The sequence below is a fragment of the Pelophylax lessonae genome, assembly GCF_965119305.1.
Source record: "Pelophylax lessonae genome assembly, chromosome: 4".
Classification (NCBI taxonomy): Eukaryota; Metazoa; Chordata; class Amphibia; order Anura; family Ranidae; genus Pelophylax; species Pelophylax lessonae.
In genome coordinates this window covers 190,425,442-190,448,900 of record NC_138771.1, presented here as the reverse complement: position 1 = coordinate 190,448,900, position 23,459 = coordinate 190,425,442, and the positions used below count along the sequence as shown (strand labels likewise).

At 41.4% G+C, this 23,459-nt stretch overlaps 1 protein-coding gene across 1 annotated transcript in view; it reads left to right on the top strand.

Annotated features, from left to right (window-relative positions):
* FBXL13 (F-box and leucine rich repeat protein 13) overlaps nucleotides 1-23,459 on the top strand; it is a 307,351-nt gene that overhangs the window by 233,950 nt on the left and 49,942 nt on the right. The window contains exon 16 of the mRNA XM_082255154.1: nucleotides 2,289-2,408. Coding sequence (XP_082111280.1) covers nucleotides 2,289-2,408 — 120 coding nt within the window. The remainder of the gene's footprint in view (nucleotides 1-2,288; nucleotides 2,409-23,459) is intronic.

Genomic DNA, 23,459 nt, shown 5'->3' with positions numbered 1-23,459 from the left:
GTGGGGAGGTTTAAAGCAGGGTTAGGTTATAAAAAAATATCCCAAGCTTTAAAATTCTCACAGAGCACTATTTATTCCATCATCCGAAAATGGAAAGAGTATGGCACAAAAAAAAAGGAATCAAAGAGCCCTGCTTGTTAGAGCTTACAATTTAGGAACAAAAGGAATCAGAGGGCCCTGCTCGTTAGAGCTTACAATCTAAGAATGTGATTTGATTAGAATTGGCGCGCTACTGTGGAATATCTGTTGTATGATTAATTAGTAGCAGAACGTTACCACAAAGTAGCTCATTAGTATACAGGCACCTGGAAACTGTTATGGAGGTGGAGGAAACCAGCGATGTTTCCGGGAGAACTCCTTTCTCAAATCTGAAGCTTTCAGCTCTCTCTCCACTATCCAAAATAGAGAAGAGAGCTGAAAGCTCCTGTGTCTCAAGTCCTAAGAAAGAGGGGAGAACTCTCCTTGAAAAGCGTGCATGTGTATGTGCATGTGTGGCTTTCTTCTCCAGACCTGGCAGCACACTGGCCCACAGTGTGGGTGCTGACATCTTGGCTCTCTTGAAAACTCCCCACTTGATTGGACATTATACATACAAAGAAGACTAAGCAACTCTGCCAAAACAGGGGGCTCGGCTATATGATAGACTACGTAACTATCATCCATTTAGAGGATATTATGTAGCAGGTACGATCTTTGTTTTGATCTGAACACCAGTTTTAAACACGCTAGGCAACAGGATTTTGCATACACATGCGTGCCTTTCTTCTCCAGCCTGTGAACTCACTGGCCATAAGCAGTGTGAGTGCAGAAAACTTGGATCTCTTCCAAACTCCCAGATGGATCGCACATTGATATACAGGGCAAAACTAAGCATATACTAAGCTATATGAGAGACTACTACAATCAGACTCTTTGCACTGCTTTATTACATAGGTTTAAAAAAATGTACCAATGGTTCATACATTGGAAAATGCTATACGGTTTTATTGTGTGTCCACGTGTTTTTCAGTGGAGAAAGGTGTAATTTATAGCACTAATAAATTTCAGCAACTGGGATACCCTTAGCGCTTTTAACTGTAAAAGTAAATGTGTCCCAGATGTTAGGGCATGAAATATTTGTACAACAGCTGGATGAAGTAGAGAATTTTTTTCTGCTGCACTATACTCTATATGATTGAAGCTTTAAAAAAAAGCTTTGATCCTGACAGGTGCCAAACTAAAGGCATCTTTTTACAAGGCTTGTTGCAGCTATGTATATTTATACTCCAAATGATCCTATAATGGAAAGAGAAGACAAAAACTACTCAACCACTGTGCAAGTAAAATATGACATTATAGCCCAACTCCAGACAAAATGTTTTTTTTTTTTTTCTGTAAATTGGGGATGGATTAGTCTGATTTTAGAGCTGTTTGTTTCCTGGTAGCACCCATTTTTGGTACAGGAAGCCAGGGAAAATCTCTCCAGCAAGGATATGGATGATCAAAAGCTGACAGAGTTTCCAACTCTTCCCTATTCCATCTTAGAGGCAAAATGTGTTTTGGCTTAAGTTGGGGTCTGGATCGATTAAATTTGGATACACATGTGAAATAGAACGTTGTGAGAAATCTTTGTTAATGTTAAAATGGTATTTTGGTTCCTAATAAAAAAAAAAAGGTGTTTATTTATAGAAGTCTCTATGCAGCATTTTATCATTAATTTCATTCTCTGTGTATGATTATGCATGTATGGTTACTAATCTGCACTTATTGGAAGCAGATGATTACTCCAAAGTATTGCAGAATGTTCCAGTCAAAGGGAAGGCTTTATTGCATAATAATGTTTTCATGGGCATCAGGTTAGTGGAACGAATATCTGGTTCACTGTAAAATATCATGCATACAGAAATGCTTCATTGCCAAAACTTTTGTCCTTAAGGAACCACGTGGAGCAAAGTTGTATTATGTTTGGTACAACTTTATTCTCAGGAAAATATATTTTTTTGTGAAATTGAGAATTTTTCACTTGGAGATCTTGCCAGTAACAGATAGATTTTGGGTTGACTTACACTTCTAGTTGGGTCTGTAACTTATTAAAACAGGTCATTTTTTAATGACCTTTATTAATATATTTTAGGTATAATGCTCCAAAATGAGGAAAAGATCCCTTATGTACAAAACTTCAAGTATTAAGCACTCTGGAAAGTAGATTGCCTACCTGATAACTCCAATTATGTATACAGAAGATAGTTTGCAAATTAGCTTTTGAATCATTGCTATATAGCTTTAATATTCTGTGCTTTTCATTGCAGGATCAGTGACCCAGGAGTGAGACAAGTCCTAGAAGGCCCTTCAGGAATCAAGATAAAAGAACTAAATTTAACAAACTGTTTACGTGTCAGTGACTTGTCTCTTCTCAGAATTGCACAAAAGTAAGTTTGAATTTAAGTCTACAAAGTGGTACATTCCAGAATTCCGAAATTAAAAAATGTTAACTTAGCAAAAATCTCATTGCAGGATGCAGTCGAGGTGAGGATAATTTCTTATAGTTTTTTATTTCTTATAGTTTTTTTTTTTTTTTACTCCAATGCATTACTTTTGTATTTGTTATATGTATAACATCTATAGAATGTGCAGTTGAATAGATGTGAGAGCATATGTTGAAAGTTAGTTTAATTTGTATTCGTCTTCTTTTGTTCTGTCCTACTGTTCTTATATGTCCAGTTCATTATTCTCTTTCTTCAGACTAACCTTTTAGATGTTCAGACATTTTTATATCTGTCAACTCCAACATTTTCCTATTTTATAAAATATAAATATATATCCCCGTGTTGCTTTGACTCCCTTGATTCACTATAGCTGAGTGATCCCAGGTGTTTAATCACAACTCAAAACTTTATATGGTATGAAAATCGGTGTAGCGCTTTTCCCATAGGCCCCTTTCACACAGGCGGACCGTTCAGATCCGCCTGTCCGTTTTTTTGGCGGATCTGAACGGTCCCCCCATGCATCCCTATGGGGCATCGGATGTCAGCGGAGACATGTCCGCTGACATCCGACCCGATCCGATCCGTCAAATCTGGACGGATGGAAACCCTATTTTCCATCCGTCCAGCGGATCGGATCGGATGGGATCGGGTGAGAACGGACTGACGGTCCATTGACATCCGATTTCCCCCATAGAGATGCATGGGGAACTGTCAGCTGTGTCAGCTGTGTCTCCGCACACAGCTGTCCTCCTGCTGCTCAGCGGGGGATCGGCGGCTCGAGAAAAACGGACTCCGTCCAACGGACGGAGTGTGTGAAAGAGCCCATAGCCACCAATCTTTCCAAATAAAGATAAACTCCCAAAACTATGTTTGAAAAAAAAGAAGTATGTGTACTATATTAACACCTACGTAATGTGAAAAAAAGTTTATATGACCCAACGTAAGCTGTATTATATATATATAAAAACAAATCATGAAATTCAATAAAACCAATAAATCAAACAAAGACCTGTGTTCAACATATATTTACTCCAACCATTAGATGTAAACGTAAAACAATATTACACCATACACCCCCCCCGACCACACCAGCTCCAGCCCGCACACCATACCCCCCCCCGGTCGCTGGCTCACTCACCCTGGAGTGACATGTAGAGGGCAGGCAGCAGTGACGGCGGCTTCCCTATCAGTCTCCTTCGTGGGTCGGGCTTCACCTGCATCTCCTCCCTCCTCCTTGGCCAATAGCGAGGCTTCTCCAATCAGGAAATGGGTCTCAGGACCCACCTCCAGATTGGCCAGGAGGAGAATCCGTGTGACAATAGCGAATATTCATTCGCTATTGTCACACAACTGGGTGGACTCAGAGCGCAGTGCTCTGGGCCCCAAGCCCACCCTTTTTTAAAGCCTATTAGAGCATCTGACTCTAATTACGTGCTTCAAAGAAAAAACCCCATTGGAATCCATGCGTCCAGCGCCCTGCATGTAGATTAGGGGGCCGGACGCATGGATGGGGGCGGCGCCCCTGCGCCCCCAATGGGCGGGCCGCCACTAGTCTGTATATGCAGTAAAGCATGCTTGTTATACTCACTGTGTAACCTAAGGGGCTACAAAGGCTGTTTGATCCTGTCTTCTCTGATCATCCCGTTCTTCCACTGTCCCCAAACCATCTTCTGATAAGACAGAACCTTTGGAGTCACTCTGCACATGATCAGTTTGGTGTGTATTGCTAGAGTTTTTCTTTTCTTGGGAGAGTGCATGTGATCAGCATAGGACCAATCTGCACTGTCCAGACAGAGGGTCAGGGGTTCTGCAGCCTCATAGGACAATCAGGGGAGAATGAAAACTCCTCCTACAAGCTTTAACCAGACACTGATAGAAGGCATAGGACTGCTATATACTGCTGATGAGAAAAGGTATTTATCGGTTTACTAAACTAATTGCATTTCTTGTTCTGTGTACTTTAAAGGGCCAGATATATAGAATGCAGGGTTATGGGTTTAGTAACACTTTAAGACGGGTCATTAAATCTATTTGGGCTCCATGCACACTAGCGTTTTTTATAAGCTCAAAAAATGCTAGAAAAAAAAATGCTGGTTGAAAAATGCTGATAACAGCGTTTTTGTGCCAACTTGTAGTAGTGTTTTAGTCGCTTTTAGAAAAGTGTGCATTTTATTAGCGTTTTTACAGTACAGTACAACTCAAATAAAGCTGTTTTAGTAACGTTTTGAAGTGTTTAGGAGCATGTAGGAGTATTTAACCTTTTTTTATGCTGGAAAACCCTCCATAAAACTACAAAAGTTTTTTTTTCTGCTCCTAGATTCTGAAGCTCAAAAAACGATAATAGTCTAAAGTAGAATGCATAGATACATACTGTTAGGATAACACTATTTAGCTTCTAGGAGCAGAATAAAAATGCTAATAACAGCTTCTAGGAGCTTCTAATGCTAGTGTGCATGGAGCCTAAGAGTTCACATTAGGTAGATGTTAATATAGTACACACACTTCTTGTTAATATAGTACACACAGACTTTTTCTTCAAACTGGACACTTCGCAACACTGTCTGAGGCCCCCCACAGTGGCGGAACACCAGGGCCTGGTCGCAAGTGTGTCCTCTGCGACCCTGGTAGTTCCACCACTGATAGAAGGTACTTTTTGAGTTAAGAATACATACTTGAATATAATTGTTTTTTAAAATTGCTTTTTAAAACCAGAGTTTGTCAATTTAAGTAAGAAATACATGTATATGAGACAACATTTGAAGTTACAAAGTGGGTTTTTTTGATTCAGTAAACCTTTTATTTTAATTACTATTTAAAACAATGAATGTTTGCAAAACTTTATTTTACTAGCCTGTTTTAAGCTGGAGTGCCAAATTTTCTAACTATGAGTGTCAGGAGTTTGGTATTCTTGCATGTCCATAATTTTTTGCGAGCTGTGGTAGCCCACGTGTTTATTTTTCCAATGTCTGGATTGGAGACCTTCCATTTTTGCAATAGTAGTCTGCATAGTTTACTTTTTTCTGAATCATAACTCCTCCTTTTTTCCTTTGTCTTCCCCTGTCTATGACTGCCAGCATGATAGACTAGTAACTAACGTTTTCAGAAAGAGAGGCCAGCATTGGCAGCTTACATATTTCTCTCATGATGGGTTTTCTTTACAACTCTGTAAAAGTATATGTATACAGTATGTGTATTTTCTTTTAGTTTGAAATAGTATTAAATGGTACAAGTTTTATTTTTTAAAGAATACATTGTAAGCAACCTTGTGAACATAGAGCAAATGATGTACTGGGGAATACAGTATGTGAGTACAAGCACGTACTTTGGATACCAATTACCTCTGCTGGCTCTAGATCCTCCATTGCAGCTTACCTGAATTTCCTGTTGGGGAGTGCATTTACTGAGGTGCAAGCCACTGTCCATCAATTAGCTGGGACGAACAGGAAGCAGGAGAGTGGCTTGCTAGGGGGCTGTGTATTTGCATGGACACATGCTGCATTTCAGTTTGGGGTGGAGGGACTTGACTGGCTTGCACAGAATCCTGAACTCAACCTGATAGAACACCTTTGGCATCAATTAGAGCGGAGACTGCGAGCCAGGCCTTCTTTTCCAACATCAGTGTCTGATCTTGCGAATGCGCTTCTGGAAGAATGGTCAAACATTCCCATGTTAAACAGCATTTGAAATGGCTATAAACAATTTTGACTTTAATATCGCTTTAACTATATTTTCTTCTTAAAATTTGTTGCATTGTATTATGACAACATTTTCAATGTGATCTATTCTTCTAGAGTAAAATTCCTTTGAATTTCATGTTTTTGGACTAATATGATTCTGATGTCATTTTTACTCCTGCCAGCTCTGTAGAAACTAGCCATCTGTTAGAGCCAGAAAAGAATTGCTTTCAGTAACTTTCATAGAAATTATTTGTGTTTTGCTCACTATGTGTCCTGAACTAGTGGAGAAGGATTGTAATGGTGTTAGTATTTCCAGGATGGTTTGTAGGCAGCATAGCTCTTTGGAAGAAAATAAATGAAAGGGCCTTCTCTACATACACATCCGCTAATATGGATTAAAACCTACCCAGCCCACAGATATAATAGCAGCATGATAATTACAGAAATGTTCAAACCAGTATAAGGACCACAGTGCCAAAATCACAGTTTGGAAGCAAATATGAGAATATGCTAAAATGTTTCTGTATAATATGATTGTAATATGTATACAATGTAGTATAATAATGGGCATAGTGATGGAGTTGTGATGCAGACATTGCCTGGGGTAACAAATATTGCACCTAACATCAACTGATTTGCAAAATGTCATACAGAAGAGGCTCTCTGTGTACCATTGGTTTAAATTTTAGCAATAAGAAAGACCAACATTAGGGTTGGGATACCTAGGGCTAGCCACAGAAAATGACAGCCAGGTTCATCTTTAAGAATGCTGCTACATCTGCTGAGAATGATGCAAAGAAAAATGTGTGACTAGTGGCCATAACTAAAATAAAATGGATGATTTATTTTTAGTGAGCATATAAATGTGAGACCAGCTTATGAAAAACATGTTCTTTGATGATAAAGTTTTTCTTTTTTTTTTATTCTAGTTTTTTAATAGCAGGATAGCTGACCCTACCTGCTATTCTCTATTATGAATTCTGTTTAGAAGGCATCTCACATGTTACAAAACACTATCAAAGACTGTTACATGTAACAAGGTTGTCAAAGACCACTTGCATGTAACAAAAGACAATCATGTAACAAAAGATGGCTCGCATGTAACAAAAGACTGTCAACAATGGTTTGAATTTAAGTCCTTATATAGATAGTCCACAGTCTATGCCACATTAATTGTCCTGAGTCAATGCCATAATCATTTTCCCTATCACAAAATGCAATTAAAACTATAACCACATATTTTTGTATTGTAATAATTATACACATGATGACCAGCTTTTGTTGTGAGCAGCATGTAAATAAGATTTTACTTGCTTGATTTTAGTAATTAATAAATTCAAGTTAGCATACAAGAAAATAAAGAATATGCCATTTGTATGTTTTTACTAGACTGCCATCTTGCTAATGAGTTCTTCTAAACATAAGGCAGTTAAATCTTAGATACTGTCAGTTTGCCCACATAGGGCAAATTGACAGTGTCTGTGCAAAGGGGATCAGTAACCCCGCTTATATTTACTGTAACCCACACTGTGCTTGCGTTCTTTTGTCAATACCTCTTCCTCCAATCTGAACATAGATATCAGATACTACAGCCGCCCTACATACAAAACTAACCAGAACTAAAACTAACAACTTTTACTGAACAGACTCACACACATCCCCTCCTGATCAAATTACCCCACCAGGTCAGATACCTGACTACGTTATCTTATGCAAATGAAATTGTGTACAGAAATATAATCAACCTGAACCAATTACCTAGCCATCTGGACATTAACAGTAGGTGAATGGGAATCCACATCTAGACAATGTTATAATAAACTCAGCATTGCAACAATGCTAAAACAAAATACATTACACATTATCCTACTGTAAGTATAAACACAGAATCCACAGTAGGCAATAGGTGAGTAAATAAGCATAATCAACAATGTGTAGAAGACAGGTGGTTGAGCTGATGATATTAGCATCTGCTATGAGTCTGACTGTGTGAAGCAGTCTCTTATTGGCAATAGGCAGCTAGGACTTTAACATGGATCCTAGGCCTAGAGTCTTCATATATTCCTTGAGATTTATTGTTGACAAATATTACTGTCCCATTTGAGTAATCAAAACCATATTCTCAGTGTCCATTAGGTATCTGTCCATCATTTCTTGTTAACCCTTTGCCCCTAATAGGCACAGGGTGACTTACACATAAGAGGGGAGCTGAGAGGGGGATTTCTCAACCTCTCAAAGGTAAGCTGGGTTCCACGAGCCCCCCAACCAAAGTGACTCCCGTCACATTTACCTTGCCTGCACTCCCTCACCACTCTTTCCTCCACCGCAGCTGGCGCTGAAATTGACAAATCATCATTTACCAAGGTTCAGACCTAGCAGTTGGCTTCTAGCCTCAAGCACTGTCACATAAGAGCAGCCAGAGAGTGTTGATGGCTGAGGAAGGAGCGGCAAGGGAGTGCGGGCAAGGTAAACATACAAGGGTTCGCAGCGTGACTATTTGTAGAAGCACTGTCACTTTGCCCTACAAAGGGGTAAGGTGAAAGTATCTCTTCAATCACATGGTGATGCTGGCACTTTCCATACCATTTTAGTTGTGGAAACCATTAACACCGGTATGTGGTAAAAAAAAGATTTAATTAACAAGCAAAGTCTAATTTCTTCAATTGAAAAAAATAAAAAAGAGAATATACAGTACCTCCCAAAAGTAAGTACGCCCCTCACATTATAGTAAATATTTTATTATATCTTTTCTTGTGACAACACTGAAGAAATTACACATTACTACAAGGTAAAGTAGTAAGTGTACAGCTTGTATAACTGTGTAAATTTTCTGTCTCCTCAAAATAACTCAACACACAGCCATTAATGTCTAAACTGCTGGCAACAGAAATGAGTACACCTCTAAGGGAAAATGTCCAAATTGGGCCCAATTAGCCATTTTACCTCCCCAATGTCATGTGACTCCTTACTGTTACAAGGTCTTAGGTGTGAATGCGGAGCAGGTGTGTTAAATTTGGTGTTATCGCTCTCACCAGTCTGACATACTGGTCACTGGAAGTTCAACATGGCACCTCATGGCAAAGAACTCCCAGAGGATCTGAAAAAAGATTTGTTGTTCTACATAAAAAATGGCCTAGGCTATAAGAAGATTGCCAAGACCCTGAAACTGAGCTGCAGCACGGTGGCCAAGACCATACAGCGGTTTAACAGGACAGGTTCTACTCAGAACAGGCCTCGCCATGTTCGACCAAAGAAGTAGAGTGCACGTGCTCAGCGTCATATCCAGAGGTTTTCTGTGGGAAATAGACGTATGAGTGCTGACAGCATTGCTGTAGAGGTTGAAGGGGTGGGGGGGGGGGGTCAGTCTGTCAGTGCTCAGACCATACGCCGCACACTGCATCAAATTGGTCTGCATGGCTGTCGTCTCAGAAGGAAGCCTCTTCTAAAGATGATGCACAAGAAAGCCTGCAAACAGTTTGCTGAAGACAAGCAGACTAAGGACATGGATTACTGGAACCATGTCCTGTGGTCTGATGAGACCAAGATAAACTTATTTGGTTCAGATGGTGTCAAGTGTGTGTGGTGGCAACCAGGCGAGGAATACAAAGACAAGTGCGTCTTTCGAACAGTAAAGCAGGGTGGGGGGAGTGTCATGATCTTGGGCTGCACGAGTGCTGCCGACACTGGGGAGCTACAGTTCATTGAGGGAACCATGAATGCCAACATGTACTGTGACATATTGAGGCAGAGCATGATCCCCTCCCTTCGGAGACGGGGCCGCAGGGCAGTATTCCAACATGATAACGACCCCAAACACACCTCCAAGACATCCACTGCCTTGCTAAAGAAGCTGAGGATAAAGGTGATGGACTGGCCAAGCATGTCTCCAGACCTAAACTCTATTGAGCATCTGTGGGGCATCCTCAAATGGAAGGTGGAGGAGTGCAAGGGCTCTAACATCCACCAGCTCTGTGATGTCATCATGGAGGAGTGGAAGAGGACTCCAGTGGCAACCTGTGAAGCTCTGGTGACCTTTATGCCCAAGAGGGATAAGGCAGTGCTGGAAAATAATGGTGGCCACACAAAATATTGATACGTTGGGCCAAATTTGGACATTTTCACTTAGGAGTATACTCACTTTTGTTGCCAACGGTTTAGACATTAATGGCTGTGTGTTGAGTCGTTTTGAGGGGACAGCAAATTTACACTGTTATACAAGCTGTACACTCACTACTTTACATTGTAGCAAAGTGTCATTTCTTCAGTGTTGTCACATGAAAATATATAAAATATTTACAAAAATGTGAGGGGTGTACTCACTTTTGTGAGATACTGTAATTCACTTTGAAGTCACAAACTGCAAATAAATATAGAAGCATTACACATTAACAAGGGGTGTGCTCCCTTTTGTGAGATACTGTATGTATGTATGTATGTATGTATGTATGTAATAACCAGAAAAGATAGTCTGTGTAGGATCTGGGTGAGGGATCCTTAACACTGGGACTAAATTCTCAAAATAAAGGAAAAGGGAAAAATTAAAAGCAGAGGATCCAGTGGGTATAGAAAAAGGGGAGAGAAGGAAGGAAAAAAGGGGGGAAAGAAAAACAAAGAAAAGAAAGGAAAGAAAAAGTGGGATAAGAAAAAGAAGAAAAGGAACAAAGGAAAGAAAAAGGGGAAATAGGATAGGGAGAAAAAAGAGGAGAAGTACAAAGTATAAGAATAGCTAGAGAGATGAGAAAAGAGGGCTGGTGGGATTTTGACGGTACTGTAGGTCTAGAAAGTATATAACTTGTTTATAAAAGGTACATATTTATTTATTTTAGCAAGGTTAAAAGCGCAGAAGACATACAATGGTACATACAATTGGAATGTAAAAACATTATTGTATCCAATGTTGACATACAAGTACAGGAACAGGCAGTAGATATAGACACATGAAACAATAACCGGTGGTCAGATGAGCACCTGGCATCTACCCAACATGTTTTGCGGACAAATGGGTCCGCTTCTTCAGGGGTTTGATACAAAATAGTGTTGTTTTTGCCTTTAAGATCCTGTGTAATAGAAGATATATATTAGAATACAGCATATAAATTGATTGATGTGCTGTTTTTAAGCCAACCCTCAACTCGGCGCGGTGACACACCTCCGGGCGGAAGTGACGTCAGCACGCCGAGTCAGGTCCCTAATGGCGTAGTCCGGGTGACGGAGCATGCGCCGTGCTGTGCACCAAACAGCCGCGATAGCGGCAGTGTACAGCCACCAGACCGGATATGAATGGGAATCAAGTCCCACAATCTCGGCCGGCCCAGAGACCACACATGCGTTGGAGGTGCTGGGTCATGGCGACCCCCGCAGGGGGAAAGGAAGATAGCATGGGATTGCGCGTGTGCAGTGGCTGGGAAACAGTTTTAAAGACACATTTATGTCAATATTCCAACAATCATACAGGTAGTCAAACAATGAACAATACATAGATTATACAAAGCACCCTTTTTAGTGTTTACATACAAAATGCATACTGACAGCCATCCCACGCAATCCCATGCTATCTTCCTTTCCCCCTGCAGGGGTCGCCATGACCCTGCACCTCCAACGGATGTGTAGTCTCTGGGCCGGCCGAGATTGTGGGACTTGATTCCCATTCATATCCGGTCTGCTGGCTGTACACTGCCGCTATCGCGGCTGTTTGGTGCACAGCACGGCGCATGCTCCGTCACCCGGACTACGCCGTTAGGGACCTGACTCGGCGTGCTGACGTCACTTCCGCCCGGAGGTGTGTCACCGCGCCGAGTTGAGGGTTGGCTTAAAAACAGCACATCGGCATCATCATTTCAGATGCCGTTGTCCATGCAAACAGACGACCTAGAGGTAAGGAGTGTTGAGTTACTATGTGTGACTCTAACACGGACTTCATTTACAAATCCGTCCCTGATTTTGTTTCTCTGTATATCCATCTAGACCGCACGCTGCTGGTGACGCCAGGGAGACATCTCCCCCCCTTCCGTTTTTCCTTTCCCGTCCTCTCCTCCCCTTCCCCCCCCCCCTTATCTCCTTTCCCTCTCCCTGTTGGCTGAGCAAGTTACCCCAGTATTGCACTGTTGTAATCAGAATTAAGACTCCCGGCACCCCAAAACAGCGTCTCAGGTTATAAGTGTCCATTCAGTCCGGCCTGACAGATGATACACTGTCTAAGGCTTGGTAAGTCTAATTTTCATATCGCTCAACCCCTACCTCTAACCACAAAGGTCTGCCTGTTATTTATGAGCACTAATCTAGAACCTCTTGATTTCTACAGAGAGTGATATAACTTACACTACTCTGTTGAGCATCTCAGACAACTATATCCATTATTGTCTACATACAGGTACTTACGCTTATAGTAAGAAGGTTTTCCTTTCTTTTCTTTTTATATATTTTTTTTTTAAACAACTTTTCTTTCACAAACTTCTGCATGCCAATATCCCCTCCACATCCGTTGGTGAGGCGTTCACTGGGTGGTGACCCGCATCTGCATGGGGTTTGATAGACATGGGACCCTGGTGTGCATGTGCATGTAGTGGCTCTGAGACGCATCAATCAATTTATATGCTGTATTCTAATATATATCTTCTATTACACAGGATCTTAAAGGCAAAAACAACACTATTTTGTATCAAACCCCTGAAGAAGCGGACCCATTTGTCCGCGAAACATGTTGGGTAGATGCCAGGTGCTCATCTGACCACCGGTTATTGTTTCATGTGTCTATATCTACTGCCTGTTCCTTTACTTGTATGTCAACATTGGATACAATAATGTTTTTACATTCCAATTGTATGTACCATTGTATGTCTTCTGCGCTTTTAACCTTGCTAAAATAAATAAATATGTACCTTTTATAAACAAGTTATATACTTTCTAGACCTACAGTACCATCAAAATCGCACCAGCCCTCTTTTCTCATCTCTCTAGCTATTCTTATACTTTGTACTTCTCCCCTCTTTTTTCTCCCTATCCTATTTCCCCTTTTTCTTTCCTTTGTTCCTTTTCTTCTTTTTCTTATCCCACTTTTTCTTTCCTTTCTTTTCTTTGTTTTTCTTTCCCCCCTTTTTTCCTTCCTTCTCTCCCCTTTTTTATACCCACTGGATCCTCTGCTTTTAATTTTTCCCTTTTCCTTTATTTTGAGAATTTAGTCCCAGTGTTAAGGATCCCTCACCCAGATCCTACACAGACTATCTTTTCTGGTTATTAGTATCATTGGGATGTTGGTACATTTTACAAACTTACAACAAACACCAATTTTGGTATGTATGTATGTATGTATATATGTATATAGATATGAACACACACACAAATTAGCAGCAGAATGTGTCATAGTATTTTTTTTATTACTGCCTCTAGGATGTTTTCAACTCTTAGCAGGGCCAGTATAATTCCTTGCCAACTCTAAAAAGAAAATCTTCCAGCTGAGAGGCTCAGCAGCAGTTCTGTTTTGACTCATACCATCTTAGCACAGAAAATAGCTCTAAACATCTGACCTGAGCTGCACATACCTCTATTGACTACAGACATAAAGCATCAACCAACGACGCCAACCCTCTCCAGCTTTTGGCAGGGGAAACTTGGTCCTTACTGGCTGCCAATAGTGAGAGGTGCCAGACAGTATCACTCTCCACTCTGACAATGCATTGAACACATACAGTACTAATATGAACTCTGACTTCCAAGGTACGCAAACCCTTAGGGCATAGCGATTGACACTGGTGGGAGTACAACACAGGTTTAGGGGATTCAGGGGAGTCCAATATTGACTGGAATTGTGGAACTCACTGTATGATTTCCAAGCTCTGTGACTGGAATCTCACCCTGAAGATCAGTATAATTACTGGACAGTGCGAAACTCAGAGCATTGCATAAGGCACAGCACTTATATATTTATATACTTATACAGTAGATACAGTAATGTATAGCAGCACTTTAAACAGAGCAAACTTACTAGGCAAGTGCAATTTGCCGAAAATCAATACAATATTTCAACAACCATTCTTAATGGCCCATAGTAAAATTTGACACCCACAATAAAACACAAAAGGAAAATGATATTCAAGACAGTATAATGTACCAAAACCTGATTAGATAAAATATAACACATAGAACTATGTTTATCAGGATCATATGTCTGTGTCAAACCCCACAATGTTGGCAATTGTCATTTACATTCGAACATCTTGTTGTGGATTTTTTCTGTCATGAGTGCTACAACTCACGGAACATGCCCTGGCTGAGCTTTGCTGTAATTGTTGTCATAATTCCAAGTGTAGCACCCTCTAGTGTACAGTTAGAGTAGTCTGGGAGAGTCTAGGTAATTGGTCTGGGTTACTGTAGGTCAGGCTGGAGTGCTCTACAGGTCAGGCTGGAGTGCTCTACAGGTCAGGCTCTGGTACCTCCCCCTGGTTCTAGAATCTGCTAGAAATTTCTGGAAGCTAGTGGGTGGAGGCCAAAAGGGTGAGATCTGCATAGATTTGTGAATCTGGCCAATCCTCAGGCATGAACCGTGTCAGGGTGGTTGGGTCAGCCCTTAAATATTGTGGAGCCTTACCAGCAGAGGGTGGTTGTTGGGTGGAAGATGGAGTGCTGAGGGTGTGTTGCTGAGCCTGGGATGGGACCCCAGGGCTGAGGGGGCTCTGCCTCCAGGCTGAGGGGGCTTGCCTCCAGGCTGAGTGCTGAGAAAAGAGAGAAACTGATTTATTGCCTTCATATTTTTTTAACTTCATCTAAAAACATTAAAATAATAACATGACATAGCCCATCATGGCTTGTTTGATATATTCAATAAACATAACACATACTTTTTTTTTTTTTTTTACAAATTTGTTTCACAGTTTGTTGTCTTCACACCCTACTATATACCGCTTGTCTCCTTTTGTTATTGTTATGACTGAATAACTTGTGAGTTATGGATGATTTTGGTGAAGTGATTTCAACGACTTTAGCACAAGTTTCATGGGTCCAAAATATCCTACTTGTTCAGCTTCTGTGACAATTTATTGCATTAACACAACTATTGGGATCAGGAACATGAGGACTACCAACCTCTTCCTGGGAGAGGGACCAAGTAAACACACACAAAGGGCCTAGGTGGTATCCCCTTTAAAAGAAGAGAAGGCTTAGAGCTAATAGCATATTTTCTTCAACCCCCTCTATTAACTCACAATAGACCATGCATAATCCCAGTATGGGGGGAACCTCTAGAACGGTATACCAATGCCTAGGATTGTGTGGAATTAGGAAGCCAACTTTGCAGCCCTTCAGGTGGTAACAGCAGTTCCTGTAATTGCTGTTATCAGTGGAAGGCTCCCTGGCCTCTGTCCACACTGTCTGCATGAGCCTCTGTTGCTCGGCTCCCCTTGCTGTCCACAATACAACTTGATCAAGATGCACGTGTTCACACCACTCTCCAACTCAAACACTTTCCGCAGTATCATCTGCTGCATTCAATATAATCACCTCTGCTTATATAGTACCTTATCTTGAAGCCCTGTTCACTGCTGCCTTGTTGCTGCTTGTGTGCTCCAGTGATTTTGACAGTTAGCAATCACTTGCCTCCTTTATCCCTGTTATAGAGTTATATCCTGATCTAACTCTTCTTTCTTTTTCTCCCAGTCCACAGTCAGCAATTTCTCTCTTCACTCACTGGCTTATAACCAACTCCTGCCATACATCTTTTCTCAGTGAAACCTAATCAGTTGCTGCTCCTCTCTTACCACTAGCATTCAGCAATAATTAGCTCCTGATGTGTCTACCTTTGCCTAGCCACAATATTTCTCCCCTTTCCTCCCCCTGATCGTGGTCAAATTATATTTTATAATGCCCCCCATTAGCTCATACACAGCCTCCCCCATCCTCTTACCACAGTCACATCTCACTCTGCCACCTTCCTCTTCCCAGTCCTTGATCAGCTATTGTTCTGCCTCCTTGGGCTTTTCTCCCTGTTTCAGATGCCTCTTTCCCTTTCTTCCCTATGGTCGCTTGCCGTTGGTCAGCTATCAATCCTTTCTTCCCTCTAATTCCTGCCATGATCAGCTTTTTCTCTGACTCATCTATGGCCCCCAGTCCAAAATTAAATGCTGTTATGCCTTCTTCATCTGCTAATAGTAATTGGGGTACATGAGGCCCACCAGAGGAAACAGGAGAAAGGGCCCACCTTTCAGCAGTGTACTCAGCATGGAGAATAGTGAGTGTGGTGTACTTTGAGTGAGTGCAGTTAAATGGGCATGGTTTAGGGGTGGTGGTTTATTGTTAGTCAGTATGGGAAAGTAGGGTAGCTTCTTTATTTTTTAAGTAGCAGTATCGCCAATGCTATCTGCAATCCTATGTTATTGCTCACATATTGTTATTGTTCACAAAAAGGCCAACAGGGACTGATCACATGTAGGAAATCCTGTCAGGGACAGTCCACATACAACAAAAGCCTGTTAGAGACTTTTTACATGTAACAACAAAGATTTAAGAGACTGTTTACAAGTTAGAAAAGACTTTTAGTGGCTGCTGGCATATTATAAAAGATTGTTAGAGACTGTGTGCACGTTACAAAAGACTGGTGACATGTAACATACGCCTGTCATAAATGGTTTCAAGGGATTGCCAGAGACTGCTAGCTCAATAGCAAACATGGGAAGTTCTTGAACTCCATAATCCTGAGACTGCAGGGCTAATAGTGGTGAGATAGTCAGCAAACTGTTGAGATAGTAGTGGTTTGTGCAGCATGCTATGGCAAACTGGTGGGGTTAGTAGCAGTATGCTAATTAGGGGGAAAGCAAAAAAATGTTTTTAGGGGAGAGAACACACAAAGGGCATTTAATTATAGTAACATGGTTTTGGAAACAGTGCTGGGTTGACGATAGGCAAAAAAATGACTATAAATAAGTTGTCAATCATGACAATACCTGGACAACAAACATATTGTTATGGTGTAACATGTGTCATTAGTGGACAGAGGGGGAGTTAGAGAGGGTAGCTGTAGGAGGAGAGAGCACAGCCCACACCTCCTCCCAGCTCTCTATCTCCTCTACTTAGGAGCTGGCTCATAGCTCCAGATAATGGCTGACATGAGTAGTGATACAGATGTCCCTACATCTGTTAGTCTATTGGCAGCTGAATCAGAGGAAATCCCAGCATCCCAGAGATTGTAATTAAACTGATTAGTTGGAGTTCATGACCAAAATCTGTAGAGTTCCCAGGCCTGTATATCAGCGTACACCATTGTTTTGTAGATACTTTTTCTATGTCTATGTTGTTTTTCTTGCTAGAATTACAATAAGCTTGAAAATCATGCCCATAAAATTGTGTACATAACTTGCTGCTACAAGTATATGTTTCCTATGCACATAATATTATTGTGACATAATTACACTATATAGCTAAAACTGACCACACACGTTACAATCTGATCATACAATCTGTAGCTTGACCAATAACTATGGCCTGCCTGGCTGAATATATGAAACATATAGCCATTTGAAAAAGTCAGTACTCCCCAGGGAAACTGTTGACTTTTCTATTATATATGAACAGGGAAATATTCGATCTTCATTCAAACAGTGTCTACAGATAGCAGTATACCCGAATAAAATATCAATAGATATAATGGTGTTGGTGCTGGTATGCCCCCTCTAGCAAATTAACTTCCTGTAGGTGTTTTGCATACCTGCTCACCAGTCTTTGACATTGACTTGGTGGAATTTTTGACTATCCCACCATGCAAAATTTCTTTACTTGCAAGATGTTTGTGAGTTTCCAAGAGCTTTCTGTTTCAAATCCTTGTTAGATATGCTAGTGTGCTTCAGATCATTATTGTGTTGAAAAATCAATTTCCAGCCAGCCACAACCTTTGGACAGTTGGTTTTACATTGTCATTAAGCACATTTTGTTGCAGAATTCATGGTTGGTTTGACAGCTGCTAGCTGCAAAGGTCCTGAAGCAGCAAGGCAACCCCAAATTGCAACATGCAGCACCATGCTTCACAGTTGGTATGAGGGTCTTTTGAAAGGCTGCTATCAGTTTGCACTAAACATGTTTATTGTTACACTAGCCAAACAATTCTATTTTTGATTGATCAGTATGTAGCACATTGTTCCAGATAGCCTTTATCTATGGTTCAGTGGCAAACTATAGTTTGCTCTAATGCTCTTTTGGACAGCAAAGGGGTTGTCCTTTCTCACCCAACTTGCAGGATAAATTTATGGTATATGTTATATTTATGTTATAATGAATCTCTTTATTATTGTAGATTGATGCATTTTGACATTAGCTGTTGCTCTGTTGTTACCTGTAGATCTCACAATGAACTTTTGGAGACTCATAGGCATCCTTTTTTGAGGACCATAGAGAGCTCTTTTGATCTTGGCATGATGACAGCACTTACATCAGTAGCAAAGATCACCAGATCCTAGATAAAGTCTGAGGAATTTAGTAAAGCATTAATCACTTTTCTGGTGGTAGTTTCCTTTAGAACTACCTGTACCTAATTTAGGCAGGTATTTGCTCCAGTTTTGGTAACATTACCAGCACATGAGCCAAATTCAGGTTCCTGCACAGAACGCTATCCTGGGCCCATTCAGCTGTCAGATGGGAGGTTCTTTGGTTGACAGCTGATTGTAAACAAAGGCACTGGGGATACTAATAATGTCAAACAAAACCAAAGAGAATTCCCAGCTCAACTCACCGACCAGCCTGAAAAAATGACAGCCTGTAAATTTTTGAGAGCTTCCACAGTGAAAGCACATGCATAATAATGGATAGATAGAGGGCAGGTAAACCTGGAGGGAGCCTACCCCTCTCTAAAGGCACAGGAGCGCACTGGACACCCAGCACACTGGCACCAAAGGTATCCAGTGCGCCCCTCACCATCATTACAACAGTACAAATAAATGGCTTCCACTGTGGAGGCTCTCAAAAATGTATAGAGTTAGGACTGCAGATAACACTGGGGTGTAACGCTCCTGCGTTTTTATATGGTGTGGATTTTCAGCTGCAGAAATAGTTCCACGTCAGTAGCCATGTAAGAGATATGCTGAGATACCATTCCCAACCTCAATGACTCATCATGTGTGGAAGGTCTTATTTCAGCCAGTAAATACACACAATTAGCAAGCTGGTTCTTAGAGTGACTTTATGCATGTGGTAACACAATGATGAAGTTTGAGGGATAGGTTGAGTGGAGGTGGTAGGTGATAGACACTTGAAGGTGAGACAGTAGCAGATGGATGCAGGAAGGTTTAGCAATGTTGTATGATAGCAGATGATAGAATAGCAGGTGGACATACAAAAGAGATCAACCCAGTGCAGAAAAGTAGCAGTAGTCTCAAGAGCTAGCAATCTAGTTTATGCAGATGTGATAAACAGTCTCTTCTATGCAGAGCTAGATAGTGTAAGCTTAGTATAAGTTTATAGAGAATTCCCCTGCGGGGTACTTAGCACTATTAGCGATACAGCCGAAGGGTGGTTCAGGAGAGGCGGATGATCCAGTAGCGGGATACAGGGATCAGCGCAGCGAGGTTCCGTCAGCGAAGTAAGCTTGCAAGCATGGAAGCTTCAAGCAAGGTTAGCATCCAGATAAGGGTGTTTGAACGAACACATGTGAGTGAGAACCGACGCCTTAAATAGCCATCTAGTCCGGCGCTGAGTGATGACAGCTCCAGTCTTAAAGGTGTATGCGCACCTTTCCAAAAGTAAATGGTAAGGCGCATACACTTGTGGAAAGTGTAATTTAGGGTACCAAAAGGTACCGGAACATTACATGGGGTGCCTTGGAGAAGCTCTGCAGCTTACGCATGTATTTGCAAATGTGTGCAAATTAAACCCCTGTTTTTAACACAAAAAAGATAGGACAATTTGGTTGTTTGCAGGCTGGTCGGTGAGTTGAGGTGGGAATTTTCTTTGGTTTTGTTTGACATGCTTCGCCCTTCCAAATGTTCTATTCTGTGAAGGCCAGATACACGTGTGGGCAGTGGCCATTTCTTTGTACTGTTGTAATACTGGTGAGTGGATGCCTCTGTTGCCATTCTGCTATGTGCTGGGTGTCCAGTGCACCTCTGTGCCTTTAACCACTTGCACGACTATATACTGCGGCGGTCAGCCCCTCCTGGGCAAAGTGAAGTACCGGTACCTCACTCGCCCACGAGCCTGTAGGGGGCGAACGCGTGCCGCCGGTGGCGCGCTCCCACCCCTGCTCGTTCCCTGACATTCCTGCGTGATTGACCAGCAGCTCCGATGTCTGCTGGCCACTCGCAATCTCCCGCTGGAGAGGGAGAAAGGCAGACGGCTGATGTAAACACAGCCGTCTGTCATTCTCTCTGATGTAACTGCAGAGACTATACAATCCTGCTATGTAGAATCGTATGTCTCTGTGGTTACATCACAAGCCTCCCCAAAGTTAGAATCACACCCCTAGGGATACATTTAACCCACTGATCACCAATAAAGTTAACCCCTTCCCTGCCAGTGTCATTTTTACAGTAACAGTGCATATGTATACCACTGATTACTGTAGTAATATCACTGGTACCTCCAAAAGTGTAAAAAATGTCAGTCAAGGGTCCGATCTGTCTGCCGCAATGTCGCAGTCCCCCAAAAAAAATTGCAGATCGCCGCCATTACTAGTTAAAAAAAAAACAATAAAAATGACATAAATCTTTCCCATAGTTAGTAAATGCAATAACTTTTGCGCAAACCAATCAAAATACGCTTATTGCGATTTTTTTTTTACCAAAAATATGTAGCAGAAAACAAATTGGCCTAAAATGTTAAAAAATTTTGATTTTTACATTTTTTTTGGAATTTCATATAAAAAAATATGAAAAAATTGTTATTCTTTCAAAATTGTCGCTCTTTTTTTGTTTATAGCGCAAAAAGTAAATATCGCACAGGTGATCAAATACCACCAGAAGAAAGCTCTGTTTGTGGGAAAAAAAGGACGTCAATTTCATTTGGGTACAGTGTCGCACGACCGGGCAATTGTTCGTTACAGTCACGCAGTGCCGAATAGCAAAATAGGCCCTGGTCTTTCGAGGCTTAAATGGTTAAGGAGGGGTGGGCTCCCTCCAGGCTTACCTGCCCTCTATCTATCCATTATTATGCATGTGCTACCACTGTGGAGGCTCTCAAAAATTTAGAGAGTTAGGACTGCAGATAATACTGGGGAGCCATGAAGTGGCTCTGCAGCTTACACATGTATTTGCAAATGTGTACAAATTAAACTAAACCCCTGTTTATAACGCAAAATGTTAGACAGGATACTGATAATGCCATTACTCAAACATGGCAACAGCCATATTTTGGGAAATTACTTGAGTTGCTGAGTGGGGAACTGAGAGACTATTTTCCCATCAAGTCTACCTTACTTTTGATTGACAGTGGATGAATTTGTATGCCACTTTTGGACTAAATAGCAATTATGGATCCACCCACTGCCATTCGCGCTCAACGGCAAAGGGAACCTCTGGGGAACTAGTCTCTCAGTTACCCATCTGGCTCCACCCATGGCACTTACAAATTTGTTGGTCATGTGCCTGTCTATCTGACATTGCAGTGACCAGGGAGGGAGCTCACTGAGAAAGAATGTGTCCGATATGAACACTCTGAAATCATTGCTGGGCACCAACAGATTCACGTACCTGTTCGACAATTTCAATGTGGTGGCCTGATGGAATTTTAAAAAGGAGTTGGGGTAAATTCTACCTACATACTTCCTAAAAAGGTTCTAAATGTTGGCATCTAATCTGAAACACTAGACTCTAATTTAATAGATTTAGATGGCAGCAAATGTAGGGGTGTACTCATTGTTTCAATGTGACAAATCTGCATTTTTGTTCATTTAGATTATGAAAATTAATATGCCATGTAAATTCTTTGTGTTGTTTGTTAAAGTATATTAACTTTATCTGTTTGCACTGTTTGAAGATCTAAGGTTTCCCTATTTAAATATTAAAAGAAGTAACAGTTTCCGTGTGGTGTACATACTTTCTCACATGTATGCACATGTATGCATTATTTTGTTTTACTACTGAAGATTATGTACTTTTGGTGTAATTATCAGATTAATGCAGTGGCGTACCTAGAGCATTTGGCACCCGGGGCGGATCCTATATCTGGCACCCCCCCCCCCCCCCCCGACTTTAAAATGTAAATACACCCACAAAAAAATGTAATGTTTTCAAGAATATTTTTTGCACAAATTTCACAGCCCCCCATCACAGTGCCCCTTGCAGTCTGCCCTCCGTCTCTCTAATCACAGTTCCCCCTTTTGCACTCTCTGCCTCCCCTGCACAGTCCTACCTTCAGCATAGATAGATAGCTAATATTATTAGCAATGTGTTTAAGTTTGAGTAAGAGATTGGAGACTTGCTAAAGGAGATATTCAGAGACTACAGACATGATACAGGAGATGGTCAGAGACTGAGGACATGATACAGGAGATGGTCAGAGACTGAGGACATGATACAGGAGATGGTCAGAGCCTGTAGACAGGATACAGGAGATGGTCAGAGACTGAGGACATGATACAGTAGATGGTCAGAGACTGCGGACATGATACAGGAGATGGTCAGAGACTGCAGACATGATACAGTAGATGATCAGAGACTGCAGACATGATACAGTAGATGGTCAGAGACTGAGGACATGATACAGTAGATGGTCAGAGACTACAGACATGATACAGGAGATGGTCAGAGACTGCAGACATGATACAAGAGCTGGTCAGAGACTGCAGACATGATACAGTAGATGGTCAGAGACTGCAGACATGATACAAGAGATGGTCAGAGACTGCAGACATGATACAAGAGATGGTCAGAGACTGCAGACATGATACAGGAGATGGTCAGAGACTGCAGACATGATACAAGAGATGGTCAGAGACTGCAGACATGATACAGTAGATGGTCAGAGACTGCAGACATGATACAAGAGATGGTCAGAGACTGCAGACATGATACAAGAGATGGTCAGAGACTGCAGACATGATACAGTAGATGGTCAGAGACTGCAGACATGATACAGGAGATGGTCAGAGACTGCGGACATGATATAAGAGATGGTCAGAGACTGCAGACATGATACAGGAGATGGTCAGAGACTGCAGACATGATACAGGAGATGGTCAGAGACTGCAGACATGATACAAGAGCTGGTCAGAGACTGCAGACATGATACAGTAGATGGTCAGAGACTGCAGACATGATACAGGAGATGGTCAGAGACTGCAGACATGATACAGGAGATGGTCAGAGACTGCAGACATGATACAGGAGATGGTCAGAGACTGCAGACA